The 15,796-nt window shown below is 52.2% G+C and overlaps 5 protein-coding genes across 5 annotated transcripts; 3 read left to right on the top strand and 2 right to left on the bottom strand.

The window, feature by feature from the left end:
- Positions 1 to 762: 762 nt before the first annotated feature.
- Positions 763 to 3,638, top strand: LDX57_004599 (T6SS phospholipase effector Tle1-like catalytic domain-containing protein). The gene is made up of 2 exons (XM_046086268.1): positions 763 to 1,291; positions 1,349 to 3,638. Exons 1-2 carry the CDS (start codon positions 1,172 to 1,174, stop codon positions 3,194 to 3,196), a joined length of 1,968 nt encoding a protein of 655 aa, XP_045942231.1. The 5' UTR covers positions 763 to 1,171; the 3' UTR covers positions 3,197 to 3,638.
- A 659-nt stretch (positions 3,639 to 4,297) lies between these two features.
- LDX57_004598 (uncharacterized protein) lies at positions 4,298 to 5,317 on the top strand (the record flags this gene model as incomplete). Its single annotated transcript, XM_046086267.1, has 1 exon — positions 4,298 to 5,317. The coding sequence occupies one exon, from the start codon at positions 4,298 to 4,300 to the stop codon at positions 5,315 to 5,317; it is 1,020 nt and encodes a 339-aa protein (XP_045942230.1).
- A 1,097-nt stretch (positions 5,318 to 6,414) lies between these two features.
- On the bottom strand, positions 6,415 to 8,718 carry LDX57_004597 (uncharacterized protein; the record flags this gene model as incomplete). Its single annotated transcript, XM_046086266.1, has 5 exons — positions 8,661 to 8,718; positions 8,044 to 8,271; positions 7,958 to 7,995; positions 7,502 to 7,890; positions 6,415 to 7,448 (listed from the first exon to the last, which is right to left on the bottom strand). The coding sequence occupies exons 1-5, from the start codon at positions 8,715 to 8,717 to the stop codon at positions 6,415 to 6,417; spliced, it is 1,746 nt and encodes a 581-aa protein (XP_045942229.1). The 5' UTR covers position 8,718.
- A 143-nt stretch (positions 8,719 to 8,861) lies between these two features.
- On the bottom strand, positions 8,862 to 11,330 carry YOX1 (Homeobox protein yox1). The gene is made up of 3 exons (XM_046086265.1): positions 10,959 to 11,330; positions 10,773 to 10,884; positions 8,862 to 10,695 (listed from the first exon to the last, which is right to left on the bottom strand). The coding sequence occupies exons 1-3, from the start codon at positions 11,144 to 11,146 to the stop codon at positions 9,208 to 9,210; spliced, it is 1,788 nt and encodes a 595-aa protein (XP_045942228.1). The 5' UTR covers positions 11,147 to 11,330; the 3' UTR covers positions 8,862 to 9,207.
- Positions 11,331 to 13,687: 2,357 nt separating this feature from the next.
- LDX57_004595 (glycoside hydrolase family 16 protein) lies at positions 13,688 to 15,686 on the top strand. The gene is made up of 2 exons (XM_046086264.1): positions 13,688 to 14,817; positions 14,885 to 15,686. The coding sequence occupies exons 1-2, from the start codon at positions 14,018 to 14,020 to the stop codon at positions 15,180 to 15,182; spliced, it is 1,098 nt and encodes a 365-aa protein (XP_045942227.1). The 5' UTR covers positions 13,688 to 14,017; the 3' UTR covers positions 15,183 to 15,686.
- The last annotated feature ends 110 nt before the right edge of the window (positions 15,687 to 15,796 follow it).

The following is a 15,796-nucleotide window of genomic DNA, read 5'->3' as shown; positions in this document are numbered from 1 at the left end:
AGCGTGTTTGGACCCCAAAGTAAATCCTAGCTTGGTGAAGTCCAATTCGTTTTTTGTTTTTGTGCTCATCACATTCCAATGTAGACAGCACGGGGTAGATCTAGGACACCAACCTTGAATGTGTTGGGCGAGGGCTTTTTTTTCTTCTTTCATCTCCCGATACACACTCAGTACACAGCTAGGGGCACTAGGGTCGACCCGTCAGCGGCAGGATTTCCCCACTTGACGTACTGTGTAGACTGTAGAGTTGGGAATGATCGTCCGCACATAAATCATGGTTCCCCATTCGATGACTGGCGGCTGGATCAGCGGCTTCAAAATGATCATGTCTTGGACTCTTGGTGCACCTCGCATTCCGATTCCCGAAGGAGGGGAGGGACCCAGAGCTAGGGGTTGCGGAAGAGGGGGAAAGAACAGAAAAAAAAGGTTGAGATCTTCCTTCAGTCCAAGAAAAGGAATGGAAAAGACAAAGACGATCGCTGTCGAGGATAGACCATGTCCAATTATGACATTGACAGATAAACGCATGGTCATCCTTAGCGGGCTGGCTGATGTAGCGCGTCAACCCCGGCTGAATGTTCGGCAGTCTTGGCCAGCTCGGGTCTTGTACGGCTGACATGCCAATCACTCCAGTCAGAAAAAAAAAGTCAAACAATTGAGGACGGGGGCATAATCACATTCTTAGAAAAAGAACTTTTCCAAAGCTGCAGATGCCACTAGACTAATACTTTCCGCCTTTTTTTTTTTTTTTTTTTTTTTTCCCTCCCTCTTTGCCCTCTCTCCCTAACCTTCAGAACCACCGAGTGAATCAAGTTGACCAACCACTGTCTTTGCTCCACCTCCTAGGTATGAGCTTGACGTAGCGTTTGGTGAAAGACAAGTCTGCAGGAGCCTATTTGCCAAATCTTGGAGAGTTTCACAGCGTTGCCGTGCACATATTTTCCTGAAGATCCACGAGTGATAGGCCGCAGTCTGTCAGGACGGGGGCATCCATCCGGTCGAGGCTCGCCTGCAGGTGCTGCATGTCTCTGTCCATTATCAGCCCCCTTTGTATATAGACTGTGGGATTCCCTGAATACGTGTCGTGTCAATCTGCCGATTAAATTGTCCTGACGGCCCATAAGCCTTTCCACTTGCTGCACCCTTCAACTCTTGTCCAGACCACGCCACCATGGACGCACCACACATGGGGCCAAGTCCCATGCCCAAGCAGTTCGTCCTCTGCTTTGACGGTACCGGTAATAAATTTTGCGGCGACGAGTCTGACAGCAACGTTCTCAAGATCTTTCGCGTAAGTCGGCTCCAACCGTCGGCTTTGCCTCTTACAGGATGCTAACGATTAATTCAGATGCTTGATCGCAGTAAAAGCCATCAGTTCCACTATTACCAGCCGGGCATTGGGACCTACGTGACGTCGAAGTCCCTTTCTAGCCATGGTCGGTTCCAGCGCATCAAGTCTGCTTACCTAAAAGCCAAGGACTCTGCCGTCGGTTCCTCCTTTGATGAGCATGTTATGGGAGGATACAAGTTCCTCATGAGGTACTACACTCCTGGCGATGAGATTTATTTCATCGGATTCAGTCGGGGCGCTTATATTGCCCGTTTCCTGGCGGAGATGCTCGACTACATCGGCCTCCTCGAAGCAGGTAATGAGGAGCTGACCCGGTTTGCGTGGAAGACCTTCGCGAAATGGCAGCAGCGACGGAGCGGAGGCACCGACGAAGAAAAAGAGGAGAAACGGAAACTGTTCCGTTATATGAAAGCCTTCCGTGAGACTTTCAGCCGGCCGATTACCCGAATCAAGTTCATGGGCTTGTTCGATACAGTCAACAGTGTGCCCCGTTTTGAGTCCGCTTGGATGCAAAGAAGTAAATTCCCATATACGGCCCGTAGCTCGGCCAAAGTCATTCGACATGCCGTGGGAATCGACGAACGGCGTGCCAAGTTTCGACAGGATTTAATCTCGGAGAGCAGACCTTGGCAGCAGAAGAAGAGACGCCACCATAATTGGGGAAGACATCACCTGCATAACATTCGCCGCCATCATGATAGATCCGAGAACGTGCCTGCCATTGTCGTCAATGACGACAACAAGGACGGGAAAGAAGCCACCGACGAGGGATCCACCCAACAGGGACATGAGGACACCGCATCGGTCTATCGCAGCATAGCAGGCTCGCACGACGATGATGACGAGCAAATCCATCGTTACCGCGCCCCTTCCCCTGCTCCTAACCAAAGAAGACTTCTCAGTCTCGCGGTTCCCATGGTGACTGGGTCTACAGAGGACTTGACGTCTGTCCGGAGTGGACACTCTGGTCTTTCACTTCAAGTTCCAGGTGCTAATCCAGGGTACTTCGACGAGGAGGACGAAAGCGCCCAAGACATCCAAGAAGTATGGTTTCCTGGAGGCCATGCGGACATTGGTGGCGGATGGAAACTAGGAGCCGAGGAAGATTGGCCGCTCAGCCACGCACCTCTAGTCTGGATGGTCCAAGAGGCACAGCAGGCGGGCCTTCAGTTTGATCCTCGGAAACTGAAACAGTTTGAATGCTGTGAAGAATACGAGGGACAGTATTCTCCCATCCACGAGAACATCCGCTGGAACCGCAGCAATGGCTGGGGCCACGATCAAGACTATGCTCACGGGGCCAATGGCGAGTCCGAGCACCCTATGTTCAGAATGGCAGTCAATGACGGCGCAAAGTCGCGATCCAAGTCGAGCTGCAACTTCCTTGCCGCTCTTCACAGTTCCAGCCGAGAAGGATTGCTGCACGACTGTCTTTCTTTCAACAAGGGGCTCCCAGCAATGTCCGTCCTGACATGGCGCATCATGGAGTATCTGCCGTTCCGACGCATGGATCTGCAGGATGACGGATCGTGGAAGCCAATCCGGTGGCCGCTTCCTTGTGGTGAGGTTCGTGATATTCCGAACGACGCACAGATCCATGTGTCTGCGATACGTCGAATGACTGCAGACCCGGACTATCGTCCGGGAAATCTCATCATCGGTGGAGGTGGAAGAGGCGTCAAGCGAGCCCCCGAAGAATATGGAATTGGAGAGTGGGTGATCAAAGATTTTGAGGGGGATCCAGTTCGAGAGGTGTACATGCGAAAGAAGGCGTCGAAGATGTGTCAAGATGAAGGACACCGAGATCAGGCGCCCAGCATGTGCAAAGACGATGAACATGAGTAGACCCGGGAGTTCTGCGATGGTATGAGTGAAGTCGCTCGTCCTTATGTTTACCATCTCTTTCTTGCTTTTTCTTCACCTTTTCTTTCTCTTCTCTTTCTCTTTCTCTCTCTTTCATTTGATCCTGTCATTTTCTTTATATCCTCGGTCCACTCATTCCCCCTTTCGCCCATGTTGAGGGGACCATTTAATACTGTGTGCGCTTCCACTACTCGAAGCTCGAACCTGTTAAACTATACAATTAACCAATGTAATGTATTTCGATAGCGGTCTGTCTGTCTGTTGATCTATCATCGAATTTGTGGTCATCGAATCGATCAATACTCTTGAATTCTGGATGGAGCAGCGACGTGAATCATCGTAGGCGATCGGTAAGGAATAGTGGCTCTCCGTACGGACTTTCCAGCCGACAATGCGACGATGATCAGGACTCGGCCAGTCGGGAAGCTCCAGAAGGACTACCGATGTACCTGTTTCCAGGTGCGTCAGGGTCTAACAAGCGAGTGGCTCAGCGCAGTCCCTGCGCCGAGGGAGATGTGCAGGAGATACATTAGTCTTGACCGAATGGCAAATCTCGACCCGTCTGGATCGAGCGCGACAGGAGTCATCCCGCCGTAGTCTTGTTGGAATTTCCGTTGTGAAGGTGGAGGAGTGGATAGTCAAAAGGGGGTGACCCGTGGACGAAGGCGAAAGATGGTCCGTGACTTTGCCCCGGTCGGTGACCTCGTGCCGGCCAAAGGCAAAAAGTCTTGACCTCACCAGTCAAACTCTCCAAACTTCTCTTTCCCCCCCTTCTTCTTCGTCCTCCTCTTCTTTCTCTCTCTCCCTCTCTCCGTCCTTCCTTCCGCCACCCTCTTCACCCCACATCCCCCAATCCCCAATCCACCAACCAACCCCTCCTCCCCCCTGCTGGTTGGTTCTTGGTCTTCTCTCGTGGAGAAGAGGATATAATATCCTGGGGTGCATTCTCCTTTTTCAACTAGTCATCCTTGCTTTTCCCGCTCTCTCGACCTCGGACCGGCTACAAGTTAGGTTTCTCTGGGCCAGTTGTTCGACGCACCAGCATGCAGCCGCTTTAGCCTAATTCTTTTCTTGCCAACGGATATGGAAGCGTCTCACCTACCGCCAGAGGGAATTATGCTTCCCCCTAGCCCCATGGATTCGGTCGATTCGATCGATTCGATCGACTCGACGACGTCTACACCCGCCCACGACTCGACGCCGGAACCCGAGGAGAACGTCATGATAACCTTATCGCTCAATCACCATCCCCCTACCTCTTCTCCGAGCCGATTACCTTTCAACCGTTCCCATTTCCGGTCGCGATCTCTAGCAGAGGTTTCGGGGGTCCCTCCAATGACGCGCGCTCACTCCTCTCCCGGGTTGGACTCTCGAGGAAGATATATTTTCGTCAACGGCCGAGGCGCACCGACGAACTTCGCGGATCACATTCCCAAGCGCTACTCGCCTCTACAGGCTACAGCTGGAGAGAATCTCGAGGCCAGAATGATCCCCCTGAATATTTCCGAAACCATTTCTGAACACGCCGAACTCGACACCGCGATGGCCTCCTCACCGCACGGAGAACCACCCTCTGCCTCACCGATGTTCTCTCACACCTTCCCGCGCATTGGTCGCCGGCGACCATCGTCCCCTCTCCATTTCCATGCCGGAACCCCCACCAGCAACTTGACCAGCAGCCCTTCTTCCGCGCATGCCTCCCCGTTGTTTCTGAACTCGAAGTTCAACGAGTCCTATCCGGGATACTCGGCGTCCTCCGCTTCCTCCGTGCCGTCCACGCCTACCAGCATCCGGTCTCGCAGCCCCAGTATCTCGTCTTTGGAAACTATTCCCGACATTCCCGATGCTGAAGCGGAGGCCACCGAAGCCGATCAGATCGCGATGTTGAAAGCTGCGGCCGACAAGGCAGACGAAGCCGAGGCGGCGGCTAATGGGAGTCGGCGACGCGGTACGTCCGATGCTTCCGGCCCTTCGAGCACGTTCATGAATGCGAGAGGTGGATCGGGAGGCTACGGAGTCCGAGCGGACAAGAGAAAGCGCTGGAGTGTTTGTGGAGCAGAGCGTCGCCAAGACCTGGACCTAGAGACTATTTGGGAAGATTGATCGGTGATAGCTGATCAAGCTGGGATCTCCTTCCTGCTCTGTGCTTCTGTCAATAGACTCTGGGACTTGCATGATCACAAACTTCAAGAATCCTGAGCATACAGCCCTGGGTTTGGTTCCCATCAATTCAGACACCACGAAGAATTATCTATTTGGTCTCAACGCCCATCTAAGGCAGTTCAGTCGGACTGAAGGTGGCTACAATGCATTCTCGTCATTCCGTGTCACTTAATCTCGGAAATGAAGCTGGGTTTTCCTAGCTGCAGCCACTTGACCAAACTTTGCCAGTTTCATCGTTTGTGCGCCATCATACGCTGTACTATATGAGCATTGCTCTTTTTTCTTTTTTCAATCATTGCATTTCTTCCCGACCTGTGGATTTCAAGCTTATCGGATCGCACCTTTGTTTTTCTGTTATTCCGGCGTTCAGTTCGGGATTTTGCGGATACCCCCCTTACTGTCCTTAAGTGGTACTGCTTGTTTTTACTTTTGCCTTGCTTGCAGATTACGCGGAGTCTTGGGGGTCGTGCATGATTATTGAATGCTCCCCGTCAATGGTGCGAAGTTATTCTCTGGAATTCCGTTCTCTGCCTCGCGTGATTATTCCTGCCGCTGCTTTTATTGTTTTCTTTCACCCTCCCCTCGTAGGAGCGGTTGAATAGCGTCTTCATTATGATTCCCCTATTTTTTTTTTCCTTCTATCTTTCGTTCGAATCATAGTACTGGCTGGCTTTTGTGCTTTGCTTCCTGCTGCTGCTGCTGCTTTTTATTGTACAATGCATCCGAATTAGGTCCACTTTTCTCTTTACTGGCCTAGGTACCGTCGGACTTCCGGCACTGAATGGCTTTTGTGTTTCGTGGATGTGTAAATATTGCGAATACATATTACCTTGTCTATTCCATGAACTATATCAATTAGTGAAACTGAGTGAGATTGCTAGATTATTGTGTAGTCAGGAGTAGTTGGCGTTGCATTTATGTAGGTAGGCATATCATATTCCAAACCGAAATCTCTTGTTCTTCTCTAGATTCACCTCGGGTCGATCTATCAATATATAGATCTAGTTGTAGTCTACCTCCCTCACCCTCCCTACTAGCTAGTTGAAATCACCATCCACCACCCCATCCTTCCCCTCCGCTGCCACCGCCGCCGAAGGCAAAGAATCATCCCTCACAACCCCCACCCCAACACTCCCCAGCCCATAAAGCCCACAGATCTGACCCGCCGCGCGCTCCCCACTCCAATACGCCCCCGTCGTGGTCCCCAACGCCACGAACGGCGCCGTATGCTCGCCCGCGAACCACACGCCGCGCTCAACGCCCATACCTGCCCTGAGGACCTCGATGTCGCGATCGCCGTGCTCCAAACCGCGCTGGAAATTGCAGTACGAGCCGTTCCCTGCGTAGGAGTCGTTTTGCCATTGTGTGGCGAGGAAGGCGGTGGGTTGGCAGGTCGGTGAGGTGGGGTTGTAGCCTGGGAGGAGTGAGTAGAAGGGGGAGAGGACGGTGGTGAGGTAGTTGGTGTAGGCTGCGGAGGACAGGGGGAGGTCTTTGAGGGTTGAGACTATGTGCGTGGCGCAGGGGCCGTAGGTGTAGAAGAGGAGGGTGGGTTGGGCGCATGGAGGGGGGAGAGTTGCGAGCGAGACGCATTCTTGGTTCCATATTATGTTGGACGGGTGGGGGGTGTAGGTTGGGTCGAGGAATTGGATGAAGGTGGGTGGTTGTTCGGGGGTGTTGGTCTTTGTTGTTGGTGGTGGTCCGCTGGGATCGTTGGCGTTGTGGTCTGTATGATTGTGCCAGAATGCTTCAGGGAAAGTGACGTATATCTTCTCCAATCGACCGTACGAGATGCTGTTGATGGCTTGGGTGAGTCGGGCTGGGAGCTCGGGGGTGAAGGCCGCTTGGTTGCGCTTCAGCCATCCCAGTGGGCAGGTAACTACCACTTCGTCGAACTGAAAGGTTTCGCCAGTTGCGGTGGTTAAGGTGATTTCACCCGGTGTCTTTGGATCATCTCGGATCTTCGAGTCAATTTTGACGATCGGTTGGTCAAATCGAATCTCGGCGTTCTCAAGGGCGGTCTTGGAGACATGCTGCAGGATAGCTCTATAAGTGGAAGCCACAAAGTAGTTGTCTAGAGTTCGAGTGAGTAGTGATGCAATATGAGCAGAATTAGCGAGAACTTACTGCCGTCTATACACTCTTCAAGGCAAAAGAACTTCAAGCTCTGCCTTTCAATGGGATCCCCGACATATGCACCCCACAGCCTGCTTGATTCTATACACAGCTCCTTTTCCAAGGGAGTGAGACTGGTTGCCTCCAGTCGATCCGTGAGGAAATCGAGCAGACTGCGGTGTGGAGAAATGGTTTCCTTGTGAGCATTGCTGTACTCGAAAGCCTCTCCGATAGTTTCCCACAGGAATTCGGATACTTTGGTAGCCAGTTGGCGGTCTATGAGCTTGCCATCAGAGGAATACAAAATCTGATCTCCCTCAAGGTCGTAAATGGTAGTTCCTGTCAGCGCTGCAATGTCGGCGATTGGATTCTTCCCGGTGCCATGGATCCAATTAGGTCCTCTGCCGTAAGAGTTAGTCTTCCCATTCCCATGGATGTTAACTTCTAAGGGAGGGAAAGTAAGCATACAAATCTACAAGGTTACTCCCAACCTCACTTTGATGGACCTGTTCCAGGTTAGTACGAACGAGGCATCAGTTTGAATGAGTACGCACCCTCCCTCCGACTCTATTCCTAGCCTCGACGATGGTCACCTGGGCACCATTTTTGGCAAGAATATCTGCACATCTGAGTCCCGAAAAGCCGGCTCCAATGATGGCCACTTGAGGCTTTTTGCCCATGGCAGTGATGCAGAGTGAGGTAAAGCTACGTGTCTGATGTCGATGCCTAAATGACGGTAATAAAAAGTCCGATGTTGCAGTTACACCGACATAAGCTGTTCTCTGTTGCACCATAGGATTTAGTTAGCTTATTTCCTGCAGAATGGAGTGTACGACCAACTCCAGCGCCTGTTATATCTCCTTTTTGGGGTGCATCAAGTAGAACCCCACAAACCGAGTATACAGCCATATGCACCAAGGCAATTGAATATGACTCCCATGGAAGAAGAGGTATTCAATGTCCCAGATCATGGGGTATTGCACGAGAATAGCCAAAGAGCAACATCAGAGGCAATGGATTCGAAGTACTCCGTACAGGCAATGTGAGGCAGTTTGAGTACCGCTACATTGATTATGCTGAGCAGAAAATCAAATACTGAAGATCTACAACAGCGATTGAAGAAAAACCACACAGATGATGGAATAAACAAAAACAGACAGATTGAACTCACCGTAAGACGAAACGATCGTCCTCCCCAGCACAAGAGAGAAGCAGATGGACAGCTCATGTGCGAGTTGACGGGAGGGACAAAAGAGCCAAGAAACCGCAGGACAAAGAGAAGTCAGCGGTGCAGGCCACGTGCAGACCGACTAGCCGTGCTTGGTTCTCACTAAAACCTCGCTTATGTGCACTACATGGGCAAGATACAATTCATTGGTCAAAATAATTTGCAGAATATTCTGTTTTGTTTGATAATTGTTATATTAGCCGGAGATTTACACAGGACTATCACTGTGTCCTACTCGGTGGCAAAATTTCATCATCAATGCTAGGCAGTCATTACAGCTCAAGGGCCAGGACTGCACTAGACAGGAAAGACTGGTCAATCGTCATAGAATGAGCATCGCTCAGCATCATACAGGCAATCACCGCTTGCTGGATTGCACCTTCCAACATGATTACAGAAGGAATGAATGGATATGAAACAAAGGAAAATGGACAAAAGAAAATAACAAAAAAAAAAGAAGATTCGTATCAGAGAGATCAGAGCAGAGTCTCTACCTCCATGCACCTTGGCTGAGTGACAGTAAGCCTTGGATGCAATCAAGGTCTTCTTCCTGACTTGCACTACCCCCGCCAGCCATGAATGCAGAGACATCGGCGTCCACTTCTGGTACGTCTTTGCCTCCGCTGACTTTGCGCTGCGACGCCTGAGAAAGTCGAGAGCGTCTTCCGGTGGCCATTAGGTCCTTATTGGCCTTCCCGTCTCTGCCCTTCGACTCTCCGAGTGCGGGGCGTTGTGATTGATGGTGGGAAGCCGCCCGACGACGAACATTGGACGCTCGTGTACCGGGGACCCAGTTCTCCTTGTCGGAATCACCACCATGCATATCTGCGTCGCCGGCGTCCTTAGCAATCTTCGGGAGTAACTTGGGCTGTCTGACCGGGCCAGATGCCGTCCGGTTCAGAAGGCTATGACCAGACTCCAGACGCCCCAAGGAGGAAACGGTACGTGATATCTTGCGTCGCTTCTCTCTTGCGGCGTTGGGGACTGGCGTGTTCAGGTACTCAGAAGATGTGGGAGTAGAAGTCAACATGTTTCTGTGTCTAGCCGATAGGCTTCGGGTTAAAGAACGTGGAGCTCCGGGGCGGAACATCCCCGGGGAGCCAGAGTTGGGCGCAGTCTGGGAGCTAGACGGTGTGGACAGGGCACTTCGGGCATCGGTATCGAAGAAAGACTCCCAGTTGCGAGGGTCTCGTGATCTTCCAAAGAGTCTCTCTTTCTCTGCGGGACCACGCGGCGTTCCATGCACCACAGCACTGTTGCTCCGTCGAAGACCTGCAGACCGAGGTTTCCGGGCCGAGAACATAGAGACCCGGTTCTTAGACGGTGACGGTTCGCCTTCGGCACGGATCACGGCCTTCCCATCTGAAGACATGGCGATTCGAAGCGCGTTGCGTCCCTTCGGCGGAGACGGCGTCAACTCGGTGTCCTTTCTCACCATCGCCTCGCCATCAAATGACAGGGAAATCCTCAAGGAAGGCGGCGACTTAGCATCCGGCACTGCACCCGGCGTGACTGGTTGCTGTACTGCTGGCTCGCATTCACGAAGTTCGGAGATAGATCGTTTTCTCTTCGCAGAGCTCGGGAGTGACTCCTCTGATACGATGGTCTCGTGTATCTGCGTCGGTTCAGGGTCCGGTTCAGTCGTCTCTGAGATGGGCTGGCTATTGTCCGGAACTTCGGATGACTCCACGCTCGTTTGAGAGTCGGGACCAAGTTGTTCAGTCTCATCTCTTTCTGCGGGCGGCACGTCCGCCTCTACCAAGTCGGTGCCGGCCAATTGTTCCATCGAATGCTTCTCGCTGCCCGATTCCTCCGACTGTTCCGTTCCACTTGAAGACCCGGGTTCTGCGGGTAGGACTTCATCACTCGAGATGTTTTTCGACGCGTCGGTCCCGCCGGAACGCGGGGCTAAGAGTTCATGGGGCTGGAGAGGCTTGGACTTTCGACGATCGTTCTGGCGACGGTTCTGGAACCAAATCTGAAAAGACATGGGTAAGAATCAGTCATGGGGATGGATGGTGGCGCGTAATATGTGGAACTAGAAGTTAGGCATACCTGCACTTCCTTCTCGCCCAACGAAACCCGCTGGACTATATTTGTACGGGCGGCCTTGTCCGGCTTGGGATTCAGTTGATACTCCGACTCAAGAATAGCATGGTCCTCCGGACTATATGAAAACAAGATACTCGCGTTAGTATAGTTCATCTTCGCCGGGAAGGTCAAAGGTGGTACACCGCGTACCTCGTCCGGCGACGCTTCTGCCTCGCCAACAGTTTATTGTCGACCCTCGGAGGCAGGTTCTGGGTCAGAGTCTTCTGCGAGTGGACCAGGAAGGCATAATTAAGAGCCGCAGCCGCAGCCGACTCGGGTGCCTGGGCAGTGGCCGGGGACGACGAACGTGCCGCTACAGATGGCTCCGGATCAGACATGGAAGGCTGGCTGGGCTATGAGAGAGGACAGACGGGGAGCATGAGGATACGGGAGAGAGAGAAAGAAAGAAAGAAAGGAAAGGAGAGAGGAATGGAGGAGGAGGAGGCCGTTCAGGGGAGGGCGGAAGTAGAGTGGGAAGGACCCCAAGGCGTAGCAAGAAAAAAGCGCTTCATCTAAATCGCGTCGCGATGTGGACGCGGACGGAGCGTGCAGGCGTTGGACGCATCTTTCTTAGCTCGGTCCAGCCCGCCCGCACGAGATGTCTACGGATATGGTTCACTGTTGAACTGCGGCGTGTCCTGGTTTCACTACGACCTTTTGACAGGAATTGAATTTGAACCAATCCGAATTGATCTTCTACTGACAGCTTTACAATCTCATATGACAGCATCGAGGGATGAAGTGTCCATAGTCCATCGTAGTAGTAACTGAAGTATGAACGCCGGTGTCCTTACGTAAGGACGTGACGGCGTGTCGTGATGCGCTGTCACGTGGTCAGCGTGGTCGACATCACGTGTCTGTCGTTGCCTGAGGGCTTCATGTCTGTCAGTTCAGAGACATACGGGGTATCATGGACATTTTTCAGTCGGTCCACTACCAAAGTGATTTGTGTGGCAGCTAGTAGCTCTCAGGAGCTGAGTTTCAAACACCAATAAAGCCTCCTCCCGTGCGCTCGGAACCGAGTCTCCCTATATATATTCAAACACGAAGCTATTATTGAGACAAAGCCCGTCAAAGAGCAATAGCTGGCTTAAACCTGGCTATACGGGCCTTTTTAATATACTCCTCGCCCCCTATTCCCCAAAATATCATATAATGACGGCTCTCGTAGAAAATCGCAGCGACTCTAGAACGGCACCGGTCATCCTAGCTCGTACTCCGTCTAGGCTGTCATATTCTATAGAACCCTCTTCTATAAAGAACATCAAGGACACTAAATCACTAATAGAACGACCTGGCGCCGGCGTGCGGCCTGGCCAGCCTAATCGAGCCTAGCCGCCATCCCATTGACCAATTCTTTAGGTAGCCAAATACTTTATAACTTTAGGAAAGGGATCTAAAAATATTCGGACGTCGGAGGCTTGTTTAATCAAACCACCCTCCAACTATCCCTCTTCATGGATTCTACAGTTCACATTCACAATGACGTCTGCGAAATCTACTCCGCGGCAAGTTCCCAACGAGCCCTCCGTAGAAAGGGGTGGATCTGCAGAGATTTTTTGTTTTTGCGAACCCACCGCTTGGGGATCGGATCGCCGAGCTATGTGCTATGTATGGAGGGCAGAATTGATCGACATTGCGGTTCGGCGGCAGTTGAGATGAGCTGCGAACTTGCCTCAGTCCAGATGGTGAATGTCGATAGATGGCAACATTGCGATTGTCTCCCAACTACAGTACTGCTTCCGCGTAGTTGCAGTCTAGTTTCTCCTATCCAGCGACCGTGGTTCAGGCTCTCCATCTGCCGACGGAGGCCCTAGGCACCCTAACCATACGCCGTTCTCGATGGTGCCATTAGCTCCTGGGCCCTTCTGTCTAAATTTATCTATACTCCGAGCGCACATCCGCATACATTTCCCTCCCCGGATGAAGAGCCTGGTAAAAATGCCGGTGGCATTGCCACTGGGCCAATCATCGACGGTCGGTCAATCACAGTTCCAGACATGCTGAGTTTTCACTTTTCAGGCCGGGTCGACTCCGTAAGTACCAACTAGTCTCACCTGCCAATCCGGTTTCCCAGGGAAGAGTGGCTGTCCTGGGCGTTGGTTTTGGATGCTTGGAAGAGGGGGCCGGGTGTCACAGTCCATGATCTGAGTGTTACCTCCAGGATCGAGGAGAGTCAGCGTGTCTGACTGTCTGACGTTATGGACTTTGGCCCCTTGGTTAGATGTTTAGAGTACGCACGGAGAAGCGAGTCAAGCGGCAAGCGACAAGCGACATTCCCATGGATTTGCCCCCCCGCGCAGGAGGAAACGGCGAAGGTGCCTTGCTTTTAAGGATCCTCCGATGAAATCATGAAACACCCATGGAGATGGAAACCCCCTGCAGAACTCGGATGATTGGCCCCGCCCCTATCGGTGCTGCAGACGAGCCCGGCCATTGGTCCAGCTGCTGCCTGACCGCCGGTCCGCGCCTTACCGGACGCGGTTGGCGCCAGGCACAGGGATCACGCTAGACCCTGAACGGGGCTAGCGGGGCCCAGCGCTAGTCCCACCCAGGACTAGACAGGGCAGCCACCGCGAGCCAAGAGGGGCGAGTTTCCAGTTTAGGGCGACCCCTTAAACGACTAGAGGAGAAACTAGTGGCATCGACTGCAGAAGGGGGGAGGAAAAATCAAAAAATAAGAAGAAATTGAGAAACGACAAGAAAAAAAAGATGCTTGGAAGGCAGTCCTGCTAATAATAAACCCCCGAAAGGAAATTACTTGCCCATGCGGCCCAAGACCACCGGACGACTCGACTAATTATTTCGTTAGGATGGATTGGGTTAAAGTGAAAAAAGGACCCCATGATGGTCTTTCTTTCTTCTTCCCGTCGTTCCCCTCCGGATCTTCTCATTCATCGATCGTTTCATCCTCCCTCGTCTACATCCCTTCTTGCGGGCGGACTTCACTCTCGTGCGGTTTGATCGCACATCCATTCTTTAATTCCTAGCTCCTTAGCTAGATAGTCATTCCTTTCCAGAATTCCGGGGACGCCTATCAATTGTAAACACTCGCTTGTTGTGTGCGCCCCCCTTTCCGCCCTCTATACTTGGGTAGTCCGCCCAGGGTTCGATCTATATACATACGACGAGTGCGAATCCACGCAGAACAAATCCACCTCCATATTCAACCCACCGGGGGGAGCTGATCCTACACGCGTCCTCCCACCATGTCATTCCTTCGCTTTTTGTCCCTCTGGGCCATCGCCATTGTCTGCGTGACGGCGCAGACCTTCACCGACTGCGATCCGCTCAAGAAAGATGATTGTCCGGCAGCGCCGGCCTTGGGTACCAACCACACATGGACCTTCAATTCGACCCTGGACGACACGATCTGGAACGTCACCAATGGCCGCATCTACTACACCGACGAGGGCGCCGAGTTCACCATCAAATCGAAGTTGCAATCCCCCACGCTGCAGTCGAACTTCTACATCTTCTTCGGTATTGTCGAGTCCCACGTCAAGATGGCCAAGGGTGCCGGTATCATCAGTAGTGTCGTGCTGCAGTCCGCCGATCGGGACGAGATTGACTGGGAATGGGTCGGCTACAACACCTCCGAGGTGCAATCCAACTACTTCGGCAAGGGTAACGATACGAGTTTCAACCGCGGTGGATACCACGGTCTCAGCAACGCCGACACCGAATTCCACAACTACACCACCTACTGGTCGAAAGAGAAAATCGAATGGTGGCTGGACGGCGATCTCGTGCGGACGTTGAAATACGAGGATGCTTTGGACGGCAAGAACTTCCCGCAAACGCCGAGCAACGTCCGCTTCGGTATCTGGCCGGCTGGTGACTCCGGGAACAAACTCGGAACCATCGAGTGGGCCGGAGGTGAGGTCGACTATGATAAGGGTCCTTACACCATGGTGGTTCAGAAAGTGCGCGTGCACGATTTCCACACTGGTAAGGAGTACTCGTACGGCGATCGCTCCGGCTCGTATGAAAGTATCAAGGTTGTCGAGTAGGTTTTCCCTTTCTTACTGATACTGCAGCTCAGACCAGCAGATTTGAGGCTAACCGGGTGGCAGTGGTAACTCAACGACCGTCGAAGAATTGAACAAACCTCCCCCGAAGTCAACGGCGGAGAAATGGGCCGAGCTACCTATGGCGGCGAGAGTCGGTATCTACTGCGGTGCCGCGGCCGCCGGTATCATCCTCATCGTTGCATTCGTCTTCTTCTTCATCAAGCAGCGCAAGAGAGGCCGTCTCGAGCACGCTTTGGATGATGCCAAATGGAACAACAACCGCACCGAGATGACCAACTTCCAATCGGACTGGAAGACAACCGAATTCAGGAACAAGGGCGGCTACCAACCGGTAGCATAACTGTTCTCGTTTCCCCTCAGATGACTGTGATCAGAACCGACTCTCCCTTGCGTTCAGTATGAAACAAAGCAATCAAATCCATCTCGGGGAGGTTTCCCTCGTGCAGCTTGATCTGTAAGGGGGCTCTCACCTTGCCACACCCGCGTGCAAAGGTGTCGCGGAATTTTAGAAGAAAAGATCCTTGCACCCCTACTTTGCTGGCCAAAGTTGCACGGGTTGGTGTTGGAGACATGCTGTATCTTTGGCGTCAAGTGACGGGGGTCGGACTCATGATTCATCCTCACAATCTCTTTCTTTCCTCAAATCTATTCTTTATAGTCATGTCCATATTATACCTCTCTCCGCTTTCTTTTGAGATAAGAGGTCTCCGTCGATTGTATATACCTACCTATTTGTATCGTTTTACTTGCAGCCATTTGATTGTTTTGTTCTGGGGAATTTTGATATTCTGAAAACGCAGATCTCATCTTTTGATTTTGACAGTTCATTATAGACATTTACGTTTGTTTTTTCAGCCACTCTGGACTTCGTTGATATGGCGTATTATTCTACTTCCGCCCCCGCCCCCTTCGATCTCAAATCCCTCGACGATCCCTCGACCTTGGCGGAGTGGC

This window comes from Aspergillus melleus (genome assembly GCF_016097325.1).
Source record: "Aspergillus melleus strain CBS 546.65 chromosome Unknown contig2, whole genome shotgun sequence".
Classification (NCBI taxonomy): domain Eukaryota; kingdom Fungi; phylum Ascomycota; class Eurotiomycetes; order Eurotiales; family Aspergillaceae; genus Aspergillus; species Aspergillus melleus.
This window is presented reverse-complemented; position numbering and strand designations above follow the sequence as displayed.

What these genes read in the sequence shown, in the direction of transcription:
- YOX1 (XM_046086265.1), bottom strand. Translation starts at nt 11,146, where the DNA reads ATGTCTGATCCGGAGCCATCTGTAGCGGCACGTTCGTCGTCCCCGGCC. An exon ending in CAGAAGCGTCGCCGGACGAG is followed by an intron (nt 10,885 to 10,958) that starts GTACGCGGTGTA and finishes GTTTTCATATAG; the next exon opens with TCCGGAGGACCATGCTATTC. An exon ending in TGGGCGAGAAGGAAGTGCAG is followed by an intron (nt 10,696 to 10,772) that starts GTATGCCTAACT and finishes ATGTCTTTTCAG; the next exon opens with ATTTGGTTCCAGAACCGTCG.
- LDX57_004599 (XM_046086268.1), top strand. Translation starts at nt 1,172, where the DNA reads ATGGACGCACCACACATGGGGCCAAGTCCCATGCCCAAGCAGTTCGTC. An exon ending in ACGTTCTCAAGATCTTTCGC is followed by an intron (nt 1,292 to 1,348) that starts GTAAGTCGGCTC and finishes CGATTAATTCAG; the next exon opens with ATGCTTGATCGCAGTAAAAG.
- LDX57_004595 (XM_046086264.1), top strand. Translation starts at nt 14,018, where the DNA reads ATGTCATTCCTTCGCTTTTTGTCCCTCTGGGCCATCGCCATTGTCTGC. An exon ending in GAAAGTATCAAGGTTGTCGA is followed by an intron (nt 14,818 to 14,884) that starts GTAGGTTTTCCC and finishes ACCGGGTGGCAG; the next exon opens with TGGTAACTCAACGACCGTCG.